This window comes from Prinia subflava, chromosome 5 (genome assembly GCF_021018805.1).
Source record: "Prinia subflava isolate CZ2003 ecotype Zambia chromosome 5, Cam_Psub_1.2, whole genome shotgun sequence".
Lineage (NCBI taxonomy): Eukaryota > Metazoa > Chordata > Aves > Passeriformes > Cisticolidae > Prinia > Prinia subflava.
This window is the reverse complement of record NC_086251.1, coordinates 47,491,761-47,516,228: the sequence shown is the minus strand read 5'-3', so window position 1 is coordinate 47,516,228 and position 24,468 is coordinate 47,491,761. Positions and strand designations below refer to the sequence as shown.

At 42.1% G+C, this 24,468-nt stretch overlaps 1 protein-coding gene across 1 annotated transcript in view; it reads left to right on the top strand.

The window, feature by feature from the left end:
• The window catches only part of FBLN5 (fibulin 5), a 49,193-nt gene extending 32,830 nt beyond the window's left edge, over positions 1-16,363 (top strand). The window contains exons 6-11 of the mRNA XM_063399236.1: positions 2,370-2,486; positions 3,424-3,543; positions 6,344-6,466; positions 7,015-7,141; positions 9,960-10,155; positions 12,026-16,363. Coding sequence (XP_063255306.1) covers positions 2,370-2,486; positions 3,424-3,543; positions 6,344-6,466; positions 7,015-7,141; positions 9,960-10,155; positions 12,026-12,187 — 845 coding nt within the window. The 3' untranslated portion in view covers positions 12,188-16,363. The remainder of the gene's footprint in view (positions 1-2,369; positions 2,487-3,423; positions 3,544-6,343; positions 6,467-7,014; positions 7,142-9,959; positions 10,156-12,025) is intronic.
• The last annotated feature ends 8,105 nt before the right edge of the window (positions 16,364-24,468 follow it).

Genomic DNA, 24,468 nt, shown 5'->3' with positions numbered 1-24,468 from the left:
TTCGAGGGTGAGAAAAAAATTACCTCTGAACCGGATTCCATTTCACAATCTTCCATGCAGTTTTATTTCAATTTCATTATTTTCCTTGCAGCAATGTCCTGTTCATCCTTTTAGCTCAGTCCTGTTGAAAAAACATCGCTCAACAGCACAGGAAAACAAACCTTCCATCTCTCCTCTCCTCCAGCCCTTTCCCCTTACTTGACATGTTCATGGGATGATGATGTAGACATTAATTTTAGATACACAGGTAGGACCTAGGAATCAGCATACAACTTTTTTTAAGAAAATTTGCCCATTCCTAGTTTTTTCCCTGCAGTGCAGGCTGTTTGGTGCCAGCTCTGCAGAGCTGGACTGTCTCGTCACACCTCCGCTAGAAGAAGAATGAATGGGCTTTCCCTGCCCATTTGTCCCTGGAGCATCTCCAGTTATTTTCCAGCTTTCTCCTCCCAAGTAGCAATTCCATGAAGGACTCATTCATGGCTGCTTTCCTGACTACTGCAAACAGCTGCTGTGTAATTCCCCTGGCACGCACCAGGCTGGGCCGTGTCCGAGCTGGGCTCTGTGCAACCATAGCCACTTCAGAGAGTCACTGTCCTGTAGTTCCCCTGGGATAAGAAGTCTCCAAGGCCTCTGCTCCTTAATCCATAGATTTATCATAATAAATCAACTTCTCTTGGAAAAAAAACAACAAACTTGTGCTGGGGAATGTACAGGCACGTGTGACAGGGAAGGAAGGCAGTTTCTGCTCTGCATCACCTGTTCTGTTACCCATTTACTCCTCCCAGTTACAGCCAAATGAAAGGGTTGTGTGCAGCTTTCAGGATTTGAACATAGATCTAAAATACTCTTCTGCTTGATGGTTATAGCAGAAGAACTGAAATGGCTGCACTGATGATTTGAGTACCTGCTTATGCTAATTAAAACATCCCAGCATTGCCCTGTTTAAGTAATCATGGGGTGGATTATTGCAAGGAATGTGAAAAATGAAAAACAAATTGTGTTTAGAGTTAGTATATTTTTTCCTAAATTTCAAAGATGTCTCAGTTTTCCATACTTTATACTGACTTTGGAGAAGTGATTTTTTGCTGCAATAAAGCAGTAAAGGAATATTTACTGTAATCAGAGGGCCAAACTGGGGTTTAGAGACAGATGGTTTTGGTGCACTGTTAGTAGTGCAGTGGAATTCAGTGGAATGACCAATTACCAATTATTGATAGTAAATCACCTTTACAAAAACCTACACTTCTATCTGTTGCAATAATGTTGTAAAGTTCACACAGAGAAGCCAGTGCAGCAGCACCCACATGACCCACCTACAAGAAGCAGCCCTGTAGAAGTCCTTATCCTCAGAAAGTAGCACTCTTGAGATGAGTCCTGCAAAAGCCAATGCATTTATTTAATGTAATGCATTGTGTCAGTGCAATGAGGTATTAATTTACTTAAAACCTGTGTTAATCATGCAGGATTTGGTGAAGCCTGCTGCTGGTGTACTCACCACCACTGACCTGGCCTTTAGGTCATCTTGCTGGCTGCATATAATATTTTCTATGGAATAAATTTAGCTTCAAAGCTTTAAGGCAGCCATTAAAAAAAATCTCCATGAATCAAAAGCCATTTGATACCAAAGGAAATGTTAAGACTATGAAGGGATAACTGTTCCAGGTGTTTCATTTTAGTTTTTAGTTCTGAAGCAAAAATCTTCTAGTACTTACCATCTTACATATTTTAGAGCATTTTCTCATGCTCATAGCACTCAGTTGTATGCATTGCTAATGCTGCAATTCAGCACAAACTGCTGTTTTGGCATTAAATTAACTTATACAGTCTGTAATTTGTCAGTTAAAATTTCATATCAAAAGAGAATGTGGTTATTTGGAAAGAAAATATTTCAAAAATATCCTCACTAAAAAAAGAAGCCTGTAATAACAGACACTGCTGTTCCAGTGAGCAGCTTTGGTATATGTAGAGGCAAAGAAATTTTCTATTTTGATTCTGCCAAAATTTTGCTGCAATGTTGGCTGTGGTTGTGCTGGCAGCCTGTGCCAGCTGTCAGGTATACTTTGAGGAAGCTGCTTAAGGGAACAAAGTGGACTGCCTGATTTAAACTGAAGATTACAGCAATGACAATCAATTCATCAGACACACTGCTAGACGTCAGAGGTGGATAAAACCACATTACCACATTCTACTGGAGAGAGGTATATTGTAGCTGTAACTCCATGTCTGAATGCCAGGAAGTTTGGCTGTTCCATCCATGACAGTGTGCTGGGTTATTTCTGTGTTATCGGTACTGTTGGCTCAGTGTGCTTGCAGCTTTTGATCTCATGTGAAAATGCAGACCATTCTACTTTCCGTGCTTCCCACCACAGATATAGACGAGTGTCGCTATGGGTACTGCCAGCAGCTGTGTGCCAACGTGCCTGGCTCCTACTCCTGCACGTGCAACCCCGGCTTTACCCTTAACGACGACGGGAGATCGTGCCAAGGTATGCGTGTGGTGACCACGGCTGAAATCTTTGGTCCCCCCTCAGCCACGCCCTTACAACTTGCTTGGTTTTTAGAACACAAGTAACCTTCCCAGCATGGCTTTTGAAAATGTTCACAGGTTTGTCAGACAGGTATTTCTGTAGTTTCACACTACCTCAAAGGGGTTCAGGTGTAACATGACCGATGTATCAGGACAAATACGCACATTGGCCCAAACCTCAATTCACTCAATTCAGTGGAACTACCGAGTGCTGAGGCACTGAGTTTATTATTAAAATCTGAGGTTGTGTCACCCAGCTGAGACAGGAAACCTTTTTCAGATCAGTAAATCAGAGTCTCCCAAGATCCAGACTGGAGTACTCAGCATTAGACCACCTTTTGCTCTGATGTGCTACCTCACAGTCAACACAACCTCTTCACAGTCTCCCTAGCAATGCAGTGAGCATCTTCCCACATGCTGCAGGAGAAGATCTGTGCTAACCATGCCCAGAAGTTGTTAATGTCCTACAAGGCAAAAAATATTTCTTTTGCCTTAGCCTGAGGTTTCCATAAGGACCACTCATCATTGCATTATTTTTCTCAAAAATCCTGCTGCATTTTTTCTCAGATCTGTTATGACAATATTGGTTCAATGGTTTTCAAATTGCAGGATAAGGACAGAAACATTTGTAGTAAAAGGTTCATCCCTGTCTTCCATGTTATTTTTTTATTGAAGACATTCTCAAAATGCTTCACTTCCACACATGTTGTGTTTCCAACATGCTATTCCCAGGCATCAACCTGAATCCAAATAAACAACACTTGACTTGGTTATATGTTTTCAGAACAGATCGTTCTGAATGTACAGCTAATCTCTTTGAAATGCTCTGCAGTAAAACAAATGAAAATGGATTTTGCGGAGAAGTCACTGATGAATTTGGCATTGGTTTCCCGTAGATGTGAATGAATGTACAAATGAAAACCCTTGCACTCAGACCTGTGTTAACACCTACGGCTCTTTTCTCTGTCGCTGTGAACCTGGCTATGAACTGGAAGCCGATGGAGTTAACTGCAGTGGTAAGTGTCTTATTTACTGTTTTGGTTTCTTTAATTATATTATGTTTACATTTTCAAAGGTATTGTTTGGTAGATACTTTTTAAAAAGTTTTTTGCCTTGATCCATGGTAGCATCAGGATAGCTGCAACTCACATAATCTTCTTTCCAGCTAAAGCACTCAGCAAATACCCAGAAAAGCTCAGTGGAGGAGGGCCACAAATTGTTTCAAAGAAATAAGCTAAAGATTCAAAAGCTCCAAGGTAACAGCAAAACATAAGAAAGCACTTTGTAATGCTGAACAGGAAGCTTTATTAGAGCAAGTAGAGATAGTCCTAGAACATTCTTCCATGATTAAAGAAATACTTTATATAAGCACTTTTCCATTTGTCTGTTGAATGCATGTATTTCTCTTGCTCTTAACGACTGCTCACTTCTGCCTGAAACTTTCCCCAGTTTCCCTTCTATGACTCTGGCTTCACTTCAGAAACAATATATGATTTCTTAGTACAGTTATTGCTGACCTGTTCAGCACATAGCAGAATAAATTGTGCTTATGTCACTATAATTTTTCCTCTCTGTTTTTTGATTTTATTTTATTATTTTATTTTGATTGAAGGCAAAACTTTTTTCTTTGCCTATTGTTCCATCAGCCTGATAAAATTAGAGAATTCAGCCAATATTTCTTGGAAGGAAAAATGAACTGGAAAATACTTGAATTTTAATTTACAGTAAACAGATGTAACATGCTGTTTCTGAGAGAGAAGACATGTGAGATGCAGTGTGCATGATTAGTGTTTCCCAAGATATTTTTCCTGCAAATCTCCTTGTTACAAGGGAAAGAACAAATATTAAATATCTAAAGGGTCCTAAGAATTAAACATTTAGACTGCAACACCTAACTTAGTGTTCTGCTTTCTGATGGAGTTTCTTCTTCTAAGTTAGACTCCTGAATGTTTTTTCACCTCCTGAGCTACCTGGGGATCTGAACCAGACAGGTTCATTGCAATGCCAAATAAGGTGGTGCTTGAGCCTCAACCATGTCTGAGAGCTAAGCTAGCAAAAGGGTCTTCCCACCATCAAGATATAGAGCAGAATGGTGTAATAACAGAGCAAATAACAGAGCAAATTACAATGGTGTAATAACAGAGCAGAAAATATTTTCCTGACAATCTTGTGCAAGAAAATGTTTGACTAAGCAAGTCAAGTTTCTCTGGATGAGCTTCTTCCACCTCACAGCAATCACTGGACATCTGAGGCTCGCAAAGGGAATGCCTGGTTAGGAGAACACTCTTATGAGACACCCAGGATTCAGATGGGAGGCATTCTTGCCCCAATTCAAGGAGAGAGGCAGAGATTTCAACCTGGCTTTCCCAACATCATCAATATTGTCCAATCACAGAGGTCTTCCAAGTGCATTAGACATGCTCTGAAATGACAGCCATCCTGTTGTCTGCACATAGTCAGCAGAATGCCAGGAGTGTTTAGGAGCACTGTGGGCTCAACAGCAGACATGTAGGCCCCTAGGGACTCTAAGTCCCTCAGCACCTGACAGCAGCCAAGCACCAGTTATACAAACCCAATATGCTGGAGATCTGGGCTAGGATGCCAGAGGGTGGCTGACATCTTGGGCACTTTATGGTGTCAGCCCTCTGTCCATGATATTTTCAGGAAGGTGTTTATTTCAGTGAACTCACTGGGGAAACTCACACGATAACAGGACTATGTAGGTGTAAAGTTCCTTTCATCCCCCTTTCGATAATATGATTTCAGCCCTAAAGTCCCTTGGGTATATTTGGACTTCAAATACTTTCCAATCCATCTGCACAAAACACCAGAAGTGGATAAATGGACTGAGCCCAATTTAGAAGAAAGGGAAATTCAGTCTGAAGAGTAAAAGTGATTTGCCTGGGAGAGTCAACATGCCAGAGCTGGGAATAAGAACTTGGGAGTTCCTGGCTGGGGCTCTGGCCTTTGTTTCTTTCTTCCCCTGAATGGGGAAATAAGGAAATGATTAGCAGCAGCCTCCCTCAGCCTAGTGCCTTTGCATGTGTTTTCCCCTCAGTCAGCCTTGCCTCCATGTGCAGCTCTGAAGTTCGTCTTTCTCACTTGAGCACAGTTCTGCAGACTGACACAATGACTGGTCAATCCATGAGTGCAAAGGGGAAAGGGCACAGTTTCTGCTTTCAGTCAGATATTTGACAGATTGCCTAGCTTCCTGGGCATCTGGGAAAGGGCTGGGCCTTCCAGTATGTCTGACCCAGGCTGGGATGTGCTCTTGTAGTCTTGCTGGAATGACTTGGAAGTAACTGACCAGAGGCTAAGAAACATAAAACAGCCAGGGCTGGATGCAGGAGTTCTGCTGGAACCCATGTGGCCCTGGGAAAGTGAAGCTTGCTCTCAAAAAAAAAAGGAAAAAAAAAAAAAAAGAGAGAGAGAGAAGAAAAAGGAAGAAAAAAGAAAACTCCTGCCAAGTCTTTCATTTTAAATTATAGTTGAAGCTTTGTTGTCAGAGTATCTCCATCTCTGACGTAAAACAGAAATGAAATCATGGCCAACTGGTGACAGGTATTAGAAAAGAAAAATAAATAAAGAGAAGCCATACATTGTGTTCAGCAGCAGCTCTGGTTTCCTTAGGAAAAATGTGTTTAACCAAGAACTTGTTGTATAGCATTTTGTCAGGTTGCTGCAGAGTTCTAGGGAGCTGGAGAGTGCCAGCCTCCAGCTGAGGTAATGGGCAGGTAGTCTGGATGGCCACCTGCCTGCAGGTCTGCTCTTTTGACAGTAAAGGCAGAGACACTAAACTTTGTTTTACCACTGCAGACATGGACGAATGCAGCTTCTCAGAGTTCCTCTGCCAGCACGAATGTGTGAACGGGCCTGGTTCGTACTACTGTACCTGTCCTTCGGGCTACAACTTGCTTGATGACAGCAGAAGTTGCCAAGGTAACATTCCTGCACTGATTAAAACCCCTGGGGACCAGAAAATAGATCCTGTGTCTAGAAAGAGGTTTTCAAGAATTGAGATGCTTGGTCTTGGCATTGCACAGGGAAATACTCGTAGGGGCCAATTATGCAAATTCTGGTAAGAATGTCATCACGTGAATATTCCTGCTGAGGTGAATTGGTGTGTTGTTTTAAGTAAGACTTTACTGGCTAGGAAACAGCTACACAGGAAAGACCTCAAATGCTCTCCCCTCTGCTACATGTCTATTTTTCCTATTCTCTAAGGGCAGAGAGTTTGAGCAGCCAATTCTTTTCCTTTTTTTTTTTTTAGCATTTAGCATTTAGCATGTGGAAGCACTCAAATAAGCAGAAATCAAGGGAGTAAAAACTGATCTTAAAAGAGGGGACAGTTATAAAAAGGCCACTTGTCACAGTGCAAGAATCTTATGAATTTTGGGGTAATTCTTTAAGATGGAAATCAGTTTGTAGGAGTGGTATCCTGTACATATTTCCCTGCTTTAGCTGTTCTCTCATTCCCTGTTTTTTAGATATCAATGAATGTGAAATAAGAAACTTCACCTGCACTTCACAGCAAACATGCTTCAATATCCCAGGAGAATATAAATGTTTAGACCCAGTACGATGTGAGGAGCCTTATCTCCAGATTAGTGAGAAGTGAGTAACATACCCACAGCCACAAAAGCAAATTCTGTCTGTGAGAGTGGTATCTAAAGTAAACCAAATAAGCTATGATTTTACAACACAGCCATGAAGTCTGTCTAAAGCTATACATACTTGTTATTGCTACATTTACCACTGGTAAGCTTTATAAAAATAATAAATTGCACTTCCTTACCAGGTCACCAGGTGTGATATGATATATGATCTGATCTGATCTGATCTCATATGCTCAGATGTATGTGAAACTAGACTGGAAAAACAGATATCAGCTGAGAAAACAGCAAGGCTTGTGATGTAATAAGAGACACATTACTAATTGACTTCGTGTATGCTCAAATGCAGCCTGTTTATTAGTAGGAATATTTTCTGCAAATGGTAACTAGTTTATGCCTGGGAAGTACTTTAAAACATTAGATAATAGTTAGAGCAGGATAGTTTCTTATTGCTTAAAGGTTAAAACTTCTGAATAGTTCACAGACTGATCTCCCTTGCCCAGAAAATGGATATGTCTGGATGAGGCTGTTAGCGCTGTTACTGTCTCAGCTGGGAATCATTTGAGCAAGCAAACAATAAACCCTACATTTCTAGAAATAGCCTGTTTCTTTTACATTTTTGTAGGTATTTGCTGGGGCTCAAAATATTTCAGTTCCAGACAGATCTTTATATTTTGCAGTCCACATTATTTCATCCACAGTGTTTGCACTAAACCAAATAACCTGGAATTGCTTGGTAGCCTAATATATTTTATAGAAAGGTAAGAGATTAATAATTAGCTTCTTTCCTTGAGAATTTATTAATGTATTTACATTGCTTTCTTTACTAAAGCAGCTGAAGAGTGGACACATAGTGTTCGTCTAGTTCTGTGTTCTCCTACCTTGGTGGTAGAGTCTTTAACTAGAATTTGAAATAAGTGAATCCTCTGCATCTAAATTCCCCAGAGCCCAACTAAGAGTGCTTGCAGAGCAGCTTGCACCAGAACTCTTGATCTCTGAGCTTTGTGTTTGGTGGCTTTGACTCACATCTAGATGGGACTGCACTTAATTTGTGACATATGTCTAGCAGTGGTCAATATAAAAGCTAAGTGAATTCCTTGGATCTGTGTTTTCTGTGGAAGGAATTGGGTGTTCATAATGCCAGGAGCCTCTTGATGGGGGACATGCCAGATGCACTGTCTGAAGTTGGTGTCAGTAGTGGAGGTTATAGAAAAAATAGTCAAAAAGACCCCTGTATAGTCAATTCCCCCAGTATGGCTTTTGTAAAGGGATATCCTGCCTTACAACTTTGAGTTCTCTGAAGAAGTCAGCAGCGTGTAGCTAGGGCACATGGACTGATGCAGTCTGTTTGCATTTCCAAAGACTTCTGAAAAGATTCTCACACAGTTATTATGGAAATTAAGCAGTCATAAGAAACAGAGAAAAGACCCTGGAACAGAAGAGTAAGAGGCTGAAAGACAAAAATTAAACAGAGGATAGTATTAAATTGTCAACTTTCCCACTGAGGTTCTGCAGAGGTCTGAGCTGGATCTGCTTCCTCCATCATAAGCAACCTGGGAAAAAGAATAAACCATGAGATGGGCAAAGTCTGCAACAGTATCTGAAGACAGTAGATATAAGAGTGGGTAGAAAAATATTGCAGAATAAGCCTCAATGTGCAATAAAAATGGAAGATTAAGTTCAGTTAGATGAATTTAAAGTAAAAAGAAAATCTCAAATTAACAAATTAAATAAGGACCGGTGACTTGATTATAATCCATGCAAACTAAGATTTGAGGGTTCTATTTCCATGACCTGCCGTACTCAGTAGAGGTCAGAAAAGCAATCTGAATTTTAAGTGTTAATAGGTAGAGAATATCCTTGGAGCACATGCTATTATGTACCACATCATTAAGACTGCACAGCTCTTTCCCCTCCGTCAAAAGAAATATAACTGGATAAAGGTTCATAAGAAGCATGAAAGGTTCATAATAAGAATGATCAAAAGTATGGAATAGCTTCCTTGTCAAGAACAGCCAAGTTAGAGCACTTCACCATGAACAGGGTCAAATATGAAGCCCTGAGATGGGTGAGGAGGATGAGCAGGGATTGATCGGCTGCTCTCCTTTCAGTAGAACAGCTGGGAGCATCAGATAAAGTCAGAAAGAGGCCAAGCAAAGAGAGATGAAGAGGGCTGTGGAGCTCATGGCCACAGGTGGCTGTGAATGCCAAACATTCATGTGGGAAGCTGGAAAAACTGATGGATAAGAAATTAATTAATAGCTGGTGAATACAAAGAAGAAATTTTTGTTTCAAGGATTCCCTGGGTCACAAACAATTGGAGACTGGTGGTGGAAATGTCATATGCTTGTCTTGCTATCCTCTTCTTGCTTAAGGCTCTGCATTTGATGTTAGAGCTTGGGTTTGATCCAGGATGTCTACTGTATGTTCTCATGTGGTATACAAAATATGGTGAAACAAAAATCACTACCGTGATCTGTAATATTTTGGGGACAGTTTAAATTACTATCAGAACAAACATGTACCAAGTATTCTACACCTGCAGGGCTGCTTCAAAGAAAGTTCACATTTTTGAGCGATCTAAGGAGAATGCCAAGGTATTTTGGCTGAGAAGACAAGAAAAAGGAGGCAGGATTTAGGCCAGAATAGCAACACAGAGAATGCTAAAAGTGAGAAAATTCATTACAAGTTTCATTGATTCTTTTAGCTGGTCAACAACATTATTTGTTTACTTCTTTATGCACCTATGTTAGCATATAAAGAATCAAATATTACAGCAATTTGTGACCCCTGATGACCATTCTATCTCTGACAATCAGCCGCTGCATGTGTCCAGCTGAAAACCCTGGGTGCAGAGACCAGCCGTTCACCATCCTGTACAGAGTGATGGATATGGTGTCTGGGAGGTCTGTGCCTTCGGACATCTTTCAGATGCAAGCAACAACTCGCTACCCTGGAGCCTACTACATCTTCCAGATCAAGTCAGGGAACGAGGGCAGGGAATTCTACATGCGGGTAAGTGTAGTGCTCACTGGGGGAAACATGGACTGTCTTGTCGTTAGCTGAATGTCCTGCTAGCACAGCTGAGCTTTTCCTGACTATCACCCAAACCTTCAGCATGAGGCATTTTTCACATACAGACATGCAGAGCAGTGTGCTGATCTGCAGGAACTGCTGGATCCCTCAGGAGAGTAACCTACCCAAAGCAAATGTGCTTCTCCTATGAGACAGTAGGTTTAAGAAAGCCCAGGGCTGTACCTATGTCTAAGAATAGCTCAGGTCTCCCAAGCTCAAGAGAAACCATTGTGCCAAACTGTTTTATATTTGATGGACAATCAACAATTTTCACCAAAAGATTCAATGTTTCTTGTCTGTTTTATTAAACTCTTCATTGGAAATTGAAAAACATGAAAACAAAAAAGTACGAAAAAACCCCACCCCTTTATGTAAACAATTGACTTTCTGTGTTCTTTGCTTTCATTTGTTCTGAATTTTTTTCACTGAGAACACACATTTTATGTAGACACTGTTAGAAAAAATTTAATTACCTGGGGTTTTTTAACTTTTTTTGCTCAGTAGATCTCTTTGTTCCCCAGCCATCTTTGCCACACCACTGACATGCAGAGGTTACAGGTTGTCTGCAGAGAATGGGGCACATCCACAAGGGATGTGACACTCAGGAGGTTTATTTTCAGCCCCAGGCAAATCATGGCTCTGACATTTACATTAAGTCCTGTTCTGTGGCTACTGAAGATTCCCATCCCTCACAGACATGGGTAGTGGGATAGATTCCAGGGCATATTTCTCACAAGAACCTCAGAAAAGGTTCTGTAAGAAAAGGAAAATGTTTCGAAATCCTGAATTGACAAGCAGTCCCATTACAACCATTTACATCTCACAAGAGCTTTCCTGTTGCAAAGTCACTACTGATCCCACTGACCTTTTCTCCTCATCTGGGCCAATCTAGCAGGTGTTAGGCCCCAGCACCCACCCCATTGCCCAAGCCTGCTGTTCCAGGGATTTACCATGCAGCCATTCCCTGGGCAGTGGGAGGGCATGGCCAGATGGGAGGGACACTGTGCTCTTGCTGAGGCACCAGGACCCAGCCTGGCATGGACCAGGCAACATGCCCAGCACCTCCTCACAGTTATGTCAGCCTTCTGTGATCAAAGGGAATGAACACCCAGTTTGGAGGTAAAACTGGACAGGTGAAACAGGACCCACTATGTCTGTGTAAGTTCCTGACGCAAAACAAACTGCAGTTGGTTCTAACATCAGCAGCTCTGATTTTTAAATGCACATAATCCACTGTTTTGGTCAGATATGGCAAAGGTCTGGTTACATTTAATAAAGGACTGGTTTTCTGAAGTGCTATTGCATATTCAAAGCTCTCTTTGGAGGGTAAGGTTTGTGCCATTAACGTACACAATGTACCACCATTCCAGACCCCATTCACATGGGAATACCTGTTCTCCAGGTTCTGCTAACAAAACCCCTACTGCTTCACAGTAACAGTGTCCTTTACATCAAATTAAGGAGTACATCAAACAAACAGACAAACAAACAAACAAACAAAAAGATATCATAACCTGTTTATACCCTAAATCCATGTTTTGATCTTTTTTTTTAGGCAGTAGCAAGTGTCTGTGTTCAGTAGCTACTTTAATGTGCAGGGCTCCCAAAGGCTTTACAAACTGTAGAAGGTAATAGTTCACACTGAAAAGAAGCCAAATGCTGAAATAAAACTCTGTGCCCATCAGTTGCAGTGGTTTCAAACAATGAAACAGAAAACACCTATTTTGGCTGCTTGAAGACTGTAGTGAGACAGTAGTTTTGAAGCACTAGTTCTGGCAATCTCACCTGCTTTCTCTTGTTTTGTGCACAGCAAACAGGACCAATCAGTGCTACTCTGGTGATGACCCGCCCCGTGAAGGGGCCCCGCACCATTGAGTTGGACTTGGAAATGATCACTGTTAACACCGTCATCAACTTCAGAGGCAGCTCCGTCATCCGGCTGAGGATATTCGTTTCACAGTACTCCTTCTAAACCCCGACTCTGTGCCCTGGAAACATTAAGGCCAAAGAGACAGTTCCCCTCTGCAGATACCTATAGCAGCTCCAGACCAAATCACTCCTTCCAGAGACCCGGTGAGCCATGCCTGTCTGAGCTGGGAGGCCTCTTCATGCACAGTCCCGACCAGGATGCAAACAGCTGAAGATCACATGTGATTCTCTGTGTGGTCATGTATTTTAAGGACTCTTCTTCTCACTGTAAACACTTACAGGGCATGAGTCTGTGGGAAAGACTGTGAACCTTTGTAGCTCCAAGGCTGCTTAGCAGAAAGCACCAAAAAAACTGAGGAAAAAGCCGGCTTTTGCAATCTTGCCTTTTTAAATTGTTTTCGTTATAAATGAAAAGCAGACAAACAAGCAGAAACAAACAAAAAACCCACCTATTGAAACAAAGGACCTCTGAAGTCCTAATTTGCATTCCCAATTATCTCTGGTGTTATCAGTCAGGCACTTTGTTTCAATTCACCCTGCATTTGTCTTAGTTTCACCTGTTTTTTTCATTCTATTTTATAGTTAAAATTCATTGTAAATTCATTCCAAAAAACATGTTGTGCTATGTAATCTTTTGCTTTCTGACAAAGTGTCACATGTTTGGGTTCCTTTCTGTATTAAATCTTTCTATATAACAGAGTTCATAGAAATCTATCACTGGATGGTGTGTTTTACAACATTTAGGATTTTATGCTTATTTACACTCAAGATCTTTGACACAGGCCTCCACTGCCAGAACAGTGTCCAGCATAAGTAGTGACTTTAGAGCAGATAAGAATCAGAATCTTACTTTTCCCTGTTTTCCTGAGTGTAATTATTTGTAAAAATAATTTGTAATGACCACAAGGTAGTAATACTAACTCTGTAGTTATGGCTGCAATTAATCTCCTGTTTAAAAACCTCAGGTCAGACCTGTCCAAATTCCTTCAGAAAATATGAATTGTTTTTTCACTTGCAATCTCTATCCTACACTTCTAACATGGGAGGAAATAGCTGAAAAGGACTAGGACTAGACTTATTTGTGCTTCTACTGCAAAGCAGACTAGACTATTCCAGTACCCCATTTTCCAACAATGATATCCCACAGTTTCCACGGGCACTGTCTTCTCAGGTATAACTGCTGTAACCAATAGAAGGTTTCTTCTAAAGTTTAATCTGAATCTCCATCATAATCTGTTGCTTTTTAGCCTACTTCCAGTAGAAATTGAGGACAGTTTATCTTCCCCTTTGCAGCAGTCTAACATGTCTGAAGACTGTTGTCATGTCTCCCCTCAGACTGTTCTTCTCTAGTCTAAACAAACCCAATTCTTTTGGTCTTTCCTCATACATCACATTTTCTGGACCTTTGATCATTCTTGTTGCTCTCATCTGGATTCTCTCCAGCTGGTTCACATCTTTTTTGAAGCACAGTGCCCAAAACTGTGAAAAGTATTCCAGCTGAGGCCTCTCAGTGCTAAGCTAAATCTATATATATGTTTAATAGTTTGAAAAAAATATTAAAAATTGTATAGTGAGAAGGTATAATGCGTGTTGAAGCCACTGGCACTTTGGTCTTTTATTTTTATAGGGTTGAGGCTTTATATGCCTTGTTCCTAAATTTGTCTGAAACAAGCTCTTTTGCTTTATCTTTACTGGCTTATTGGCTCTCTAGCATTGCTAGGACAGGAAGGATAACCTTTGCTTCACCTTCTGAGAACTGGAAGTGCCCAGTGCTACTTGGGAGAAGGAGTTTACAAAGATTGTAATGTGAGTAAGTAGGAGCAGAGTAGCAATGTGAGGTCTTCATTAAAGTGGAGTATTAAATGGGAGAATACAGACTTGGAAAGTTATTACAACACAGACTGCATGACACAATCAGAAGACTGACTCTTGTTCCTAGCAAGCTTTGTAAATTAGTAGAGACTCTGCTCTTTTTCCTTGTCCTCAGCTTGAAGGAAGCCTTGGTGCTCTCAGCAATGAAACACTGAGTTTAGCAGCTTCCGTTTCTTAATGGTTTAAAGGTTTTCTGTCTGCTGCTACAACATCCCAGGATGCTGTGGCTCAGAGCTCTGTCCTTTATTGCAAAAACAAAAAGGCTGGAGACTGACTCCAGGGTTTAGTGAGCCAAGCTGAAGGCAGAAAGCCAATGAGTTTTATGAGCAGCTGACTTGGAGGAGATAAATGCAGAGGAAATGGGTAGAGAAATATCAGAACAAGAATTTGTTTCCTGAGTGTATCATGGCTCACCAAGTACCACAGTCTTGGAGGGAAAAATAGAGATGATCAGGAAGGAAGAATGATAATCTATAACCACGGGACTAAAAGTGCCCCTGTTCCAGATGATGGAAATAAAACATGGGAAATATGCAGGCTCTGGTGGACCAGAGAGCAGCCGAGCGGCAGGCAGGGTCTTGCACTGAAGGTGTCCAACTCTTAAAATGCTGACAGCTTTCCCAGTGCTTAAAAGCCCCTCTTCCCCCCTTTTTGTGGCCCTGTGTTATGGCTTCTTCATGCCCAGTTGAGGAGTCCTCTTTTCCTGCCACCACATCACCTCCTGGAGGGGAACCGCACCCTTAGACATCAGTTTGTCACTTCTGGCCTGTTCTCCCATGGCCCCACATACCAACCTGATTTAACCCTAATTTAGAAACATCAAAACCCAGAGGAATTCCATAACAAAACACTTTGTTAAAAGAGTAAAGCTTGAGTGCTTGGTTTTAGCAGAGTCCAGCAAATACTCATAAAACAATATTACACTTTCTATATAAACATTCTGCGCCTTAAAAAAAAAGTGAAAAGTCTGGAAACAAAGGAATTCAGCCACTTCTCAACCGCCATAACATCTTTCATCACTCACTATCACTTCAGCCAACTTAAACTTTGCCAAAGTATATGCCAATCTCAAAATAATAAATTACTAGCAGTTTATAACATCTAAACTCCCTATTTCCTAGTCAGGGGTCTGTTTTCAATAGACCACTGCAGACTCAAGTATTACAGCAATTCTCACCAAATAAAAAAGAAGACTATGCATGTCAGGTTTTTACAGCATGAAAGTTAAAAATGTAAACATGTCCATATATTCATGTCCTTCTTTGAGGCCAGAACTCCTCAAAAGCAGACAGAATTCCAGGTCTACTCAGAAAATGATTCATTATTCTAACCCACTGCCAATAATTTTCCAACATGAAGAGTTTTGCCATATGTTTAATGGCCAGTACTCTGAGGAGCACTAACAGAGGGCACAGACCGTGGTCTGGGTGTGTGTGGCTTCCCTCTGGCTCTGCTTGCTCAGGCTGGCAGAGCTGTCACTTGCCAAGCAGGGAAGCAGCAGCTCTTTGCCTCTCCTGCCTGTCAGCTGTCATGTCTGTTTGAACACAGGTCCTCAGCAGAAAAACTGCCCTCCTCTATGTGTTTGTACAGCACCTATTGCCAGTGCAATGACTGAAATAAAGGTACAAGAAAGCAGATATGGCAGTAATCTTTGATTGAAATCACAATAATCGGGAATGAGAAGCTGTTCTGACAAATGAACAAATTGAGTCATGCTAGTTGGGTTAGGTGCCAGAGGGGGTAGAATGGGTCCTATCATCTGGCTTATTTGACTTTGAGATAGTTTTAGGGAATTGACTTTTTTGACACAGACAATAAAATGTTACTTCACCAAAGAGTTTCCTGGATCCCATGGAATCACTTTTCAACTGGTGATTTTCTCTGACTACAATAACTTTGTTAAAAATATCTTTTGAGAACCTGGTCACCCACCATCGCTCAGTGTACTGTCCAGAGCCATTCCTACAAGCTCTCTCCTCTTCAGCTGGGGGCCTGTATTCATAATTACCTTTTTTTTTTAACTTAGCCTTCAGAAAAGCCAACTTTTATTGTCTCATTAACAAGCAGAACTTGCATAATAATTTTTCTCTGTCTAGAGCTGACAGAACAATATAATCAGTATAGTTTGTGGTCATGCAAGTTCTTCAGTCTGGCTTATTCACAGAATATGCTACTGAGTATCTTCCACAGCATGTAGCTGTATTAGAGCACAATGAAAATGTCATAACATAAAGATGTTTAAAAACAAACAAACAAAAAAAGGAATAAAAGTATGCCCTAATGTTATTAATTCCTAACAGGCGTTATTGTCAAAATAAATCTCTATCCTGGATGGACAAAACCCTCAGCTGGTGTTAATCTGCATGATTGATGCTTTTCAATGAAAAGATGACACATGTCCCTAGGATCTTCCCTGTATATGTGTAAAGCACTGCACACATATCTGTATATTGGATAATTTACAGAAGCTACAGGAGTGGTAGTGTGGCTCTGCATTTGGAAGTCAAAGAGCTGTAAGACAACATAGCACAAGCAAATTCTGTTTCCTCATCTGACACAAGTCCAGACAAGTGATTTACACCCATTACATTTTGTTGCATTAAGTCTTTGAACCAATTTTGAATAGCTCAACCCCAAAGCAGGTGCCATGCATGAAGATTGAGGGTGATGGCCATAACCAAGCTTTTGGAGATTGTGCAGAAAGCCTGCCTCATAAAGGTGACATGCTGGAGTATCAGTGCCACAGGGAGTGTAATGGTCAGAGGTATTGTGTGGGGATGTCAGTGATAGCTGACCTCTGTGTGCACCTGCCCCTTTCCTCACCTGTTTCAGTGCAGAGTGGAACTGAAGTCTTTAACTGTGCACATCAGCTGTGGAAATTTCACCTATTCCCATTCTTAGCTCAAACTTCTCAGATCCCTCTAGTGGTTTGCAAACTGATCCCCCTGGGTAACTCAACTAATACTGGTGAAGCCACACAAGGGAGGGTTTGAGTACAACTTTTACACCAGGAAGTAAATAATGATGCAGTAACCTCAGTGTAAGAATTGAGGAACGTATCTGAGTAGGGAAGGGATCTATAGGAAACACTACAGCAATCAAGAACTCCTGAAATATTCAGTCTCTTTCAATTCCCTTTCCCATATCCCAGAGGTCACTCATTTTCCCTTTGTGGTTTGTCCTGGACAAATGATGTCATTATAGTCATGCACTGCAAGCACATGCTGAGTGAACTCCACTTCTTCTCTGGCACTGCTTAACACTTGCTTTTTGGAGATCAATTGTAGGCTATTTGTCTTTTCTAGCGCCTGACTGACCCCATTGCTCTTCTCATATCCAGTCCAGATCCATTATTTTCCCATCGAGTTCTTCTGCATCCACCAGCTGTGGAAGCTTTTCCTGTGTTTCACTGGAGATGCAGGCACTGCCATATTCTAAGCACTCTTACAGCCAAGTATTATGAATGGCTGAAGGGATTGCCCAGCCTGGTGGTAGAGCCTGGCTTCATCAATAGCATTTTAAAAACTCCATAACTCCTCAGTTTTGAAGGTGAAAGATGCTCCTCTAGGTCCTGTTTTTCTCTGGAAAATCTGTTATCGTGTTGGCTTGATGGTCTCAGGGCTTTTTAGGAAGTCTGATAAGCACATGCTTATGCAATACATCCTTAGGCTTTACAAACCTTGGATGAGGTTTTACCAATTTGCAAACAAAATATGTGCCCAAGTCAGAGAGGGTTCAATGTCATCATCACTGCGCTAAAGTCAGTGTTCACGAAACACCTCACCTCAGTCTGGATTTAGCTCAGTTTTATTTTAAGTCTCAAATCTCAGTGTCAGTGGTACAGATGTAAGCAGATATGAATTATTTTTAGAGTAGAGCTGAAAGTAAATAAATAATAGTATAACTGCAGTATGTCTTTCTTTGTGAGTACTGTCTTTGGGTTCTTTGAGGTTTCCTAGGATAACTTTTAACATTTCAAAATTTCTTCTGGTATTTTAAGGCATTCATTGATATCTTTCCATGAATGATTCCTCACTCCTGCTCTTCAAAGGCCAGCCTAGGCACTAGATTCTGTTTTGTTAAAACATGAAGCTACACCCAAGCCTCTGCATAGTCACATCATTCATCAGAATTGTTCTTCTCTGTAACTTCTGAAGGATTATGTTGACTTCCTTGAGGTTCTGCAGTGTTCCGTGCATGTGTTTGTCCAGACTGGGACCTTAGTCTGGAGATTGCTCATCAGCAACTTTCTGCATGTGCTCTCCAACCAACATGTGAGACCATAGGTTTAGTTTTCAACAAAAATCTTCAAAGCATGGTGTTTCTTGGCTGCCTACACATAATGCAAACAATTCAAAAATCCAGGACCAGAGTTCCCTAGTCTTCATGAGAAATTCCTGTTTTTCAGAAACATTTTGGTCAGTAAACTTGCTTTGTAGATTATGTGAAATGCAAACAAAAAGGAAGAAGGCCTGCCAAGACTACACAGATTTGTTATTAAAATCAGTATCCCCAAGAATACTGGAATATAATTTATCATTTAAAAATATTCCTTTGGACCCTGACATCTGATGCCATTCAAGTAGGGCAGGGGGACAGAAAAACTGCCTGCTCCCAAAACAACAGCAGCTGCTCGACAGAGATCCCTGGGCTCCTACAGCGACCAGAAACCCCTGCTAGCCCAAGTCTACACACCAGGTCAGTGAGGAAAAAACAAAGCTCACAGAGACATAGAGCTGAAGGAGAGGTAATTTCACTGACTTCTGAATGATATCAAGTGGAGATTTACATCCTAATGCCTATAAAATTTCTCACTGCATTTATACATCTGTATAAATGGAAAATTTAAAATTACCAAAATTAAAGGGACCAAGCTGTTACCTACCCCACACACATACTACATGTAGGAAGCTTTAGAGCATCCCTCTGCCTTTCCTCAGGGCTGTGCTCACTTCCAAGTACCCAGTTTGATTTGGTGCAAGTTAACAATGGTGTGACAACATTTGGTTCACAGCAGTGTAGTCATACCCACAGATGCAAGAGAATTACAGAGGGATACAATTACAGTTGAACCAGAAAATTAATAAAAAAGAGCTTGCTGATTAGTTAACCTTCAGTGCTTTGGTTATGATGTCATTGACATGGAAAAATATTCAACCAGAAACACAAAATATTGAAATGGAGATTATCTGCTTAGAAAGATTAAGTGCCCATGTAGCCTATAAATAGCTCTGAAATGAAGACATCCCAGACAGCATCTGTAAAAGGAAGAATTCACTCCTTGACCTCTAGCATCCTTGTCTCCCACAGCAGGATTAAGCACAGTTGATCCTTATCAGGATACAGACACAATGGCTGTTTGATGATCGAGCCAAGAAAGAGGCAGGCATGGCCAGAGGCAAGGGGGAGACACACCAAGATAATGTACAAGTCCTAAAGAATGCTCTCGGTGTGCAGGATCTCTGAGACAGATCTCTCTTGCTCTATGAAGCATTTTAGCTCTGCTTGGGAAATGCTAGCAGTCACTTCAATAAAAAGGGGTGGGGGCAGAGGACGGCAGCATTCATGTGTTTGAATGCAGAATCAGTTGTCAAAAAAATGCTGCCCTATGGCTTGTGAACAATTTGCATTGAATACACCAATAGGGACTATTTTAAAGTTTTTTAAAATATTAATATGTCACTAACAAAAACTATAATTGAATTCTAGCTTATTTTGATAATTAACTAGTTTAGTGGTATTCATACAAGATCACTGCAAGTATGCATGACAGAATTATGTAACCTTTTTGGAAAGCCAGGTGAATGAGGACCAGTGATACTGGTACACCTCCTGGTCATAAACACTAGTAACATACAGGCAGTAGTAGAGAAAGCTTCAAAGTAAAAAACAATTTTCCAGAGGCTAATTTTCTTTCACAGTTTTTATGTTGTACAGATGCCCATGCTTGGAGGTACATGTGTGGTTTCACCTTCATTTCCTGGTGGGTTTATGTGTGATAAGGCTCAAATCAACATTTTGTGTAATATTACTTTATCTGTACTAGGAGGTTGATGTATCTGAGGCATTTCTTTCCCCTGCAGTTTCGCTGAAGGATGGAGCAGGTCACTGCTTCTGAGGGTGGGGATGGCTCCTTGCCCCGTTCGCCCTCAAGCACCAGCCATGCTTTATCCTTTATTTGGAGAGTGTGGGGGGGGTGTACAGGCTGCATGCCTTGGAAGTGTTTCCAGGGGATCCCAGGAGATGAGCTCTCCTCCCAGCCTGACATGGGACCATACCCCTCTCCCAGTTGTCCCTGTGTCTTTGGAGCCAGTGAAGGCAGGGGTTTGTGCAGTGATCATGAAGCTATGGCCACAATTTGGCTTCCAACTGGCAGAAAAAACTTGTCTCATAACGACTAGTGTTAATATAAGATAATTTAGACTGCACTGGTTTCCACATATATAAATCATTAACCAGGGGCTTGTTCTCACTCCCACCTGCACTACGTATCTTATGACTTCAGTACAGCAAAGGCTTTTCCACCCACATGACACTCAATGGCCCATGTCTAATGAGGTTTGAGTTTGTTGGTTGGGTTTGTGTTTTGCAGGTGGAATGTTCTTATTTCAGCAATTTGCAAGGACAGCCAAAACTGGCTCTGGTTTGCTTTGTGGAAAGTGAAGGAACTTATGTCACGCCGTTGCTCCCTCACATTCTTATCACTCAAATAACTCCCTGCAAGGTGAGGTAGGTAGTACGCCATTCCCTGGGCCTGTGGTGATTTACAAGCCGCTCTGAAAGCTGATAGGCACTCAAAGGAAGTGCTGCCGCTCATTTCCAGTGTCACGAGGACGCGTCATTTCCTTCACCACGATGCAAACGCATTAATTCTGAGTCACATGCTCAAGGGAAATTACACTGAAATCTGCACACATGCAGACTGAAAGAGGAGGGGCCAAGTGCAGGAATGCTGAACTGCAAAATTTCTCTTCAAGAGAAGAAAACAACTCTCCAGAACTACTCAAAGAAAATAAGAAAGTAGGTGTGACCTTTGATCAAAGACTTACGGTTCTACAGGCTGCTCTGGGGTGCCCTGGTTGAAGTGGCCTGATGAGTGAGGGTAACAAGGGGCTGGTTTTCCACTGAATGTGGCAGAGAATGGACACTTCACAAAACACAGCTGCTCTGACTTTGCTGTTGACATCCAGCTGAAGCAGCCCAATACAGGGTTTCCACACCTGAGTCAATTTATCCTTCTTTCTGTAGTTGTTTAGAATTTGCTTTTGAGGTTGTTCTTACACATGCTGCCATGTCTGACATGGTGTTGCACATGGGACTGCATAGTGTGATCCCCTCCCCTTTATTGCCCTTTTCAGTATGCAGGATCAATCTGTTCTGACAGTGTCCTCCCAGCCAAGGGAGGAGAGCTCTGTGGATAAGGAAATGATCTCTCCAAAGCTGACTCACAAATGTGGACAAACCTGAAGTAGGTTGTACTTAATCTTCTGTCAGTGCTATCCAGCCAGCTGGTAAAGGACACTGCACTGCTGGAGAGATAGGGTTTTGCTGGGCTATAAAACTGACACCCTGCAGGGATTTAACCTCCAGCTGCACTTCCTTAAGGGTAAGCTATGAATTGTATTTCCTTGAGAAGCCCCATGGGCTGTACTCTGTGTACCAGAACTCCTGCTTTCTCCTCTCTCTGTTTTTGGTGGCACCAGTTCCTCCTTGGGCCTGTGAGTACTGCTGAATGTTGTTAAGCTGTCCTTGGTGTCAGCCTGCACATACCCAAATCCGTGATGGAAAAAATGAGCCTACATGTTTTTTCCAGGAAGTCAGACAGCAGCTCCCTGTCTCATACAGGTGAACACTTTCTCACGCCAGTAACTCATTAGGACAGCAAGTGTGATCTCAGCTGTTTCACAATGTTTATAGTCTGTGCCACTGTTTGTAAGGACTGTTCTGAATGGCAGCTGGTTGCTGATCTTTAACAGCACTTCTGCATTCTCCCTTTCACTCTTTCTAGCCTGTTTTATTCCTCCTTTCTTGGGCTCTGCCACAGTTCAGTCACCACATCACTCCAAAATCATCATCAAGGCCTCCTAAAATCCAGAATTGAAACATGTCCTCCATCTGCCTGCTAATGAAAATCCTTGTCACTCATGGGATCACCATGTCAGTTTAAGCAAAGGAACAGCCACAGCTTTGGCTGAGGTGTGTTTGATTAGGTTTTCTAAGACCTTGAAGAACTAATTTAATAAATTCATGCTTGCTTGTATGACTGCACCTTCCATATTCTACCACACTTTTCATTATGTCACTTGGATACAAATGCACATGGTTTTAATGTGAAGTTAAATACTTAAGCTGCAGTGAAATAATGAACCCTCCATCCTTGAATTCCTTGCCACCATACAATTTAGTTTTTATTGAGCTAAGAATTAAAGCAATAGTGACAACTGAAAATACTTAAGGCAATTTGGTATTTGCTCACCATGGAAAGCCAGCCTTAATCATACATCTATAAAGTTTTGGGCTTGGGGAGTACAGGTAAATAGTGTAGCAAAGATACTGTGTCCCACAAACAAATATTTGTACCTATAGTTATTGGTGCTGACTCAGGATTCTTGAAAATAATCTCTCAAGAAAACACTGCCAAGAATAAATAACCTGCAGTTTTCAGCAGTTAAACTTCCTGGTAAAACACTGGTTTGTGACACCTGCAGCCATGCACTCAGATGTATGATTGAGTTGTACCAAGATATAACCCATTTCAGCCTGGCTGGCAGAGCTGTCTCTCAAGGGCTGTATGTTCTCTCCTCTCTGAATATTTTTGTATGCAACCAAACAGAGGTTAAACATGCAAATCCTCAGCTTTGCAGTGAGAGTGTTTCCTTACTCCTACCCTACAATCCCTAGTGATATCAGCAAGGCTTGTGGCTATAGCACATTTACCTCCCAGTGATTCTGGGTGCAAGGCTGAGGAGCTGCTGCCAGTCCTGCCCAAGAAAGGCTGGCAATGTGGGCAGCAGGTTGGTTTTCCTTTACTTCCTGTGCCTTAAGAGTGCTGTATTCTGGTGTGTTTGCCTGGGAACAGAGCAAAACAACCTGCAGCCAGGTTAAAGTGTTAAAATTGGGGTAGAGCAGGCTGGTAACTTCTGTTTCTAGTTATGTCATTTCTTAAATGGCTTCAAGTACCTTGCCTCCCCCAGAGGGATGTGCCCAAAGCTCCAGTTTGGAGGTCAGTGTGCGTTCTCCTTTTGAACCAAGCAATTTTTGATGGAAGAACAGCATTCCAGTTTCTGTGAGCCAGTCACTGGCCTCCATGGATCTTCTTCCCAGCTCCCTCACTTCAATGGGGCCAGGAGGTTTTAAACTGCAGTGATTTCTGCAATGGCTTTTTGTCATCACCCCCTTTCAGCAAGGTAACTGAGATTTGCTTTCACCTGAAAATAGATGACCAAAAAAACCCCTGTTTTTTACAACTGGAAAGAGTAAATTATTTTTGTGCTTTGGGGCCTTTTTCTTGACTCGGTCCCTTTCAGAAAGGATCTTTTGTGTGCTGCCCCTGCTCTGTGCGTGGGTGACACCTGGCTGGCCTCCTCTTCCCGGGGACAGGAACATCTGCTCATCCTCGGGCAGGCCTGTGTCTGCTTTTGGGAGACAGGCCAGCCCTGAGGCTCTGAGCAGACTCTAGGGAGATCGTGGTGTGAAAATACAGGGCAGGGCAGCAGCACCTGGCCCTGAGGTCCCCAAAAGAGAGAGGGGAGGAAAGGGCCCAGGCAGGTGTTTGCCCTTTGCTTGCACAGGCAGAGAGCCAGGCCTGAGCAGCCTGGGAGGACAGGGTGAGCTGCCTCTCCCCTCTTCCACATTGCAAGAGGCATTTCTGGGCAGTATCACAAGCAACTGGGACAGTACCAGTGTTTGCAGAGACACCCAGAAGCTCCCCATGAGGTGGCATGATCCCAGCCTAGTGGGAGAGCACACCCTTGGGAGCCTGGGCTTCACAAACAGCCCAGGGAGCACTCCCCAGGCAGAGCAAGGGCTGTGCCTGAGGTTTTCACTGGCATGGGTAAGAGAGGGGAGAGAGGATCAAGTGTAGGAGTGACAGTCTCCAGCTCCCCACAGCCCTGATGTCCCCCCAGCCCCAAGAAGGTGTCAATGCCTGGGGCTGGGGATGCTGCCCAGCTCTCTGCCTGGGGGTGCAGGGGGTGGCCTGGTTTCCCAGCCAGCCCTCGGCTTCCCCAGCTACTGAGGCTCCCTGCCAAATCCCTCCTCACTCCCCTCACTGAGCAGGGTGTACAAAAATACAGACCTAGTTTAAACCATTGCCTGCATTTGGACTTCTCCCCTCAGTCCATTTCTAACTTCAGCCCCCAGATTTTCACTGCTAACTGGTCAGATGAACTGAAATAGTTCTGTAAGATCTATTATGTCTATTGCTTGTAAAATACAATAATTTCTTACTAG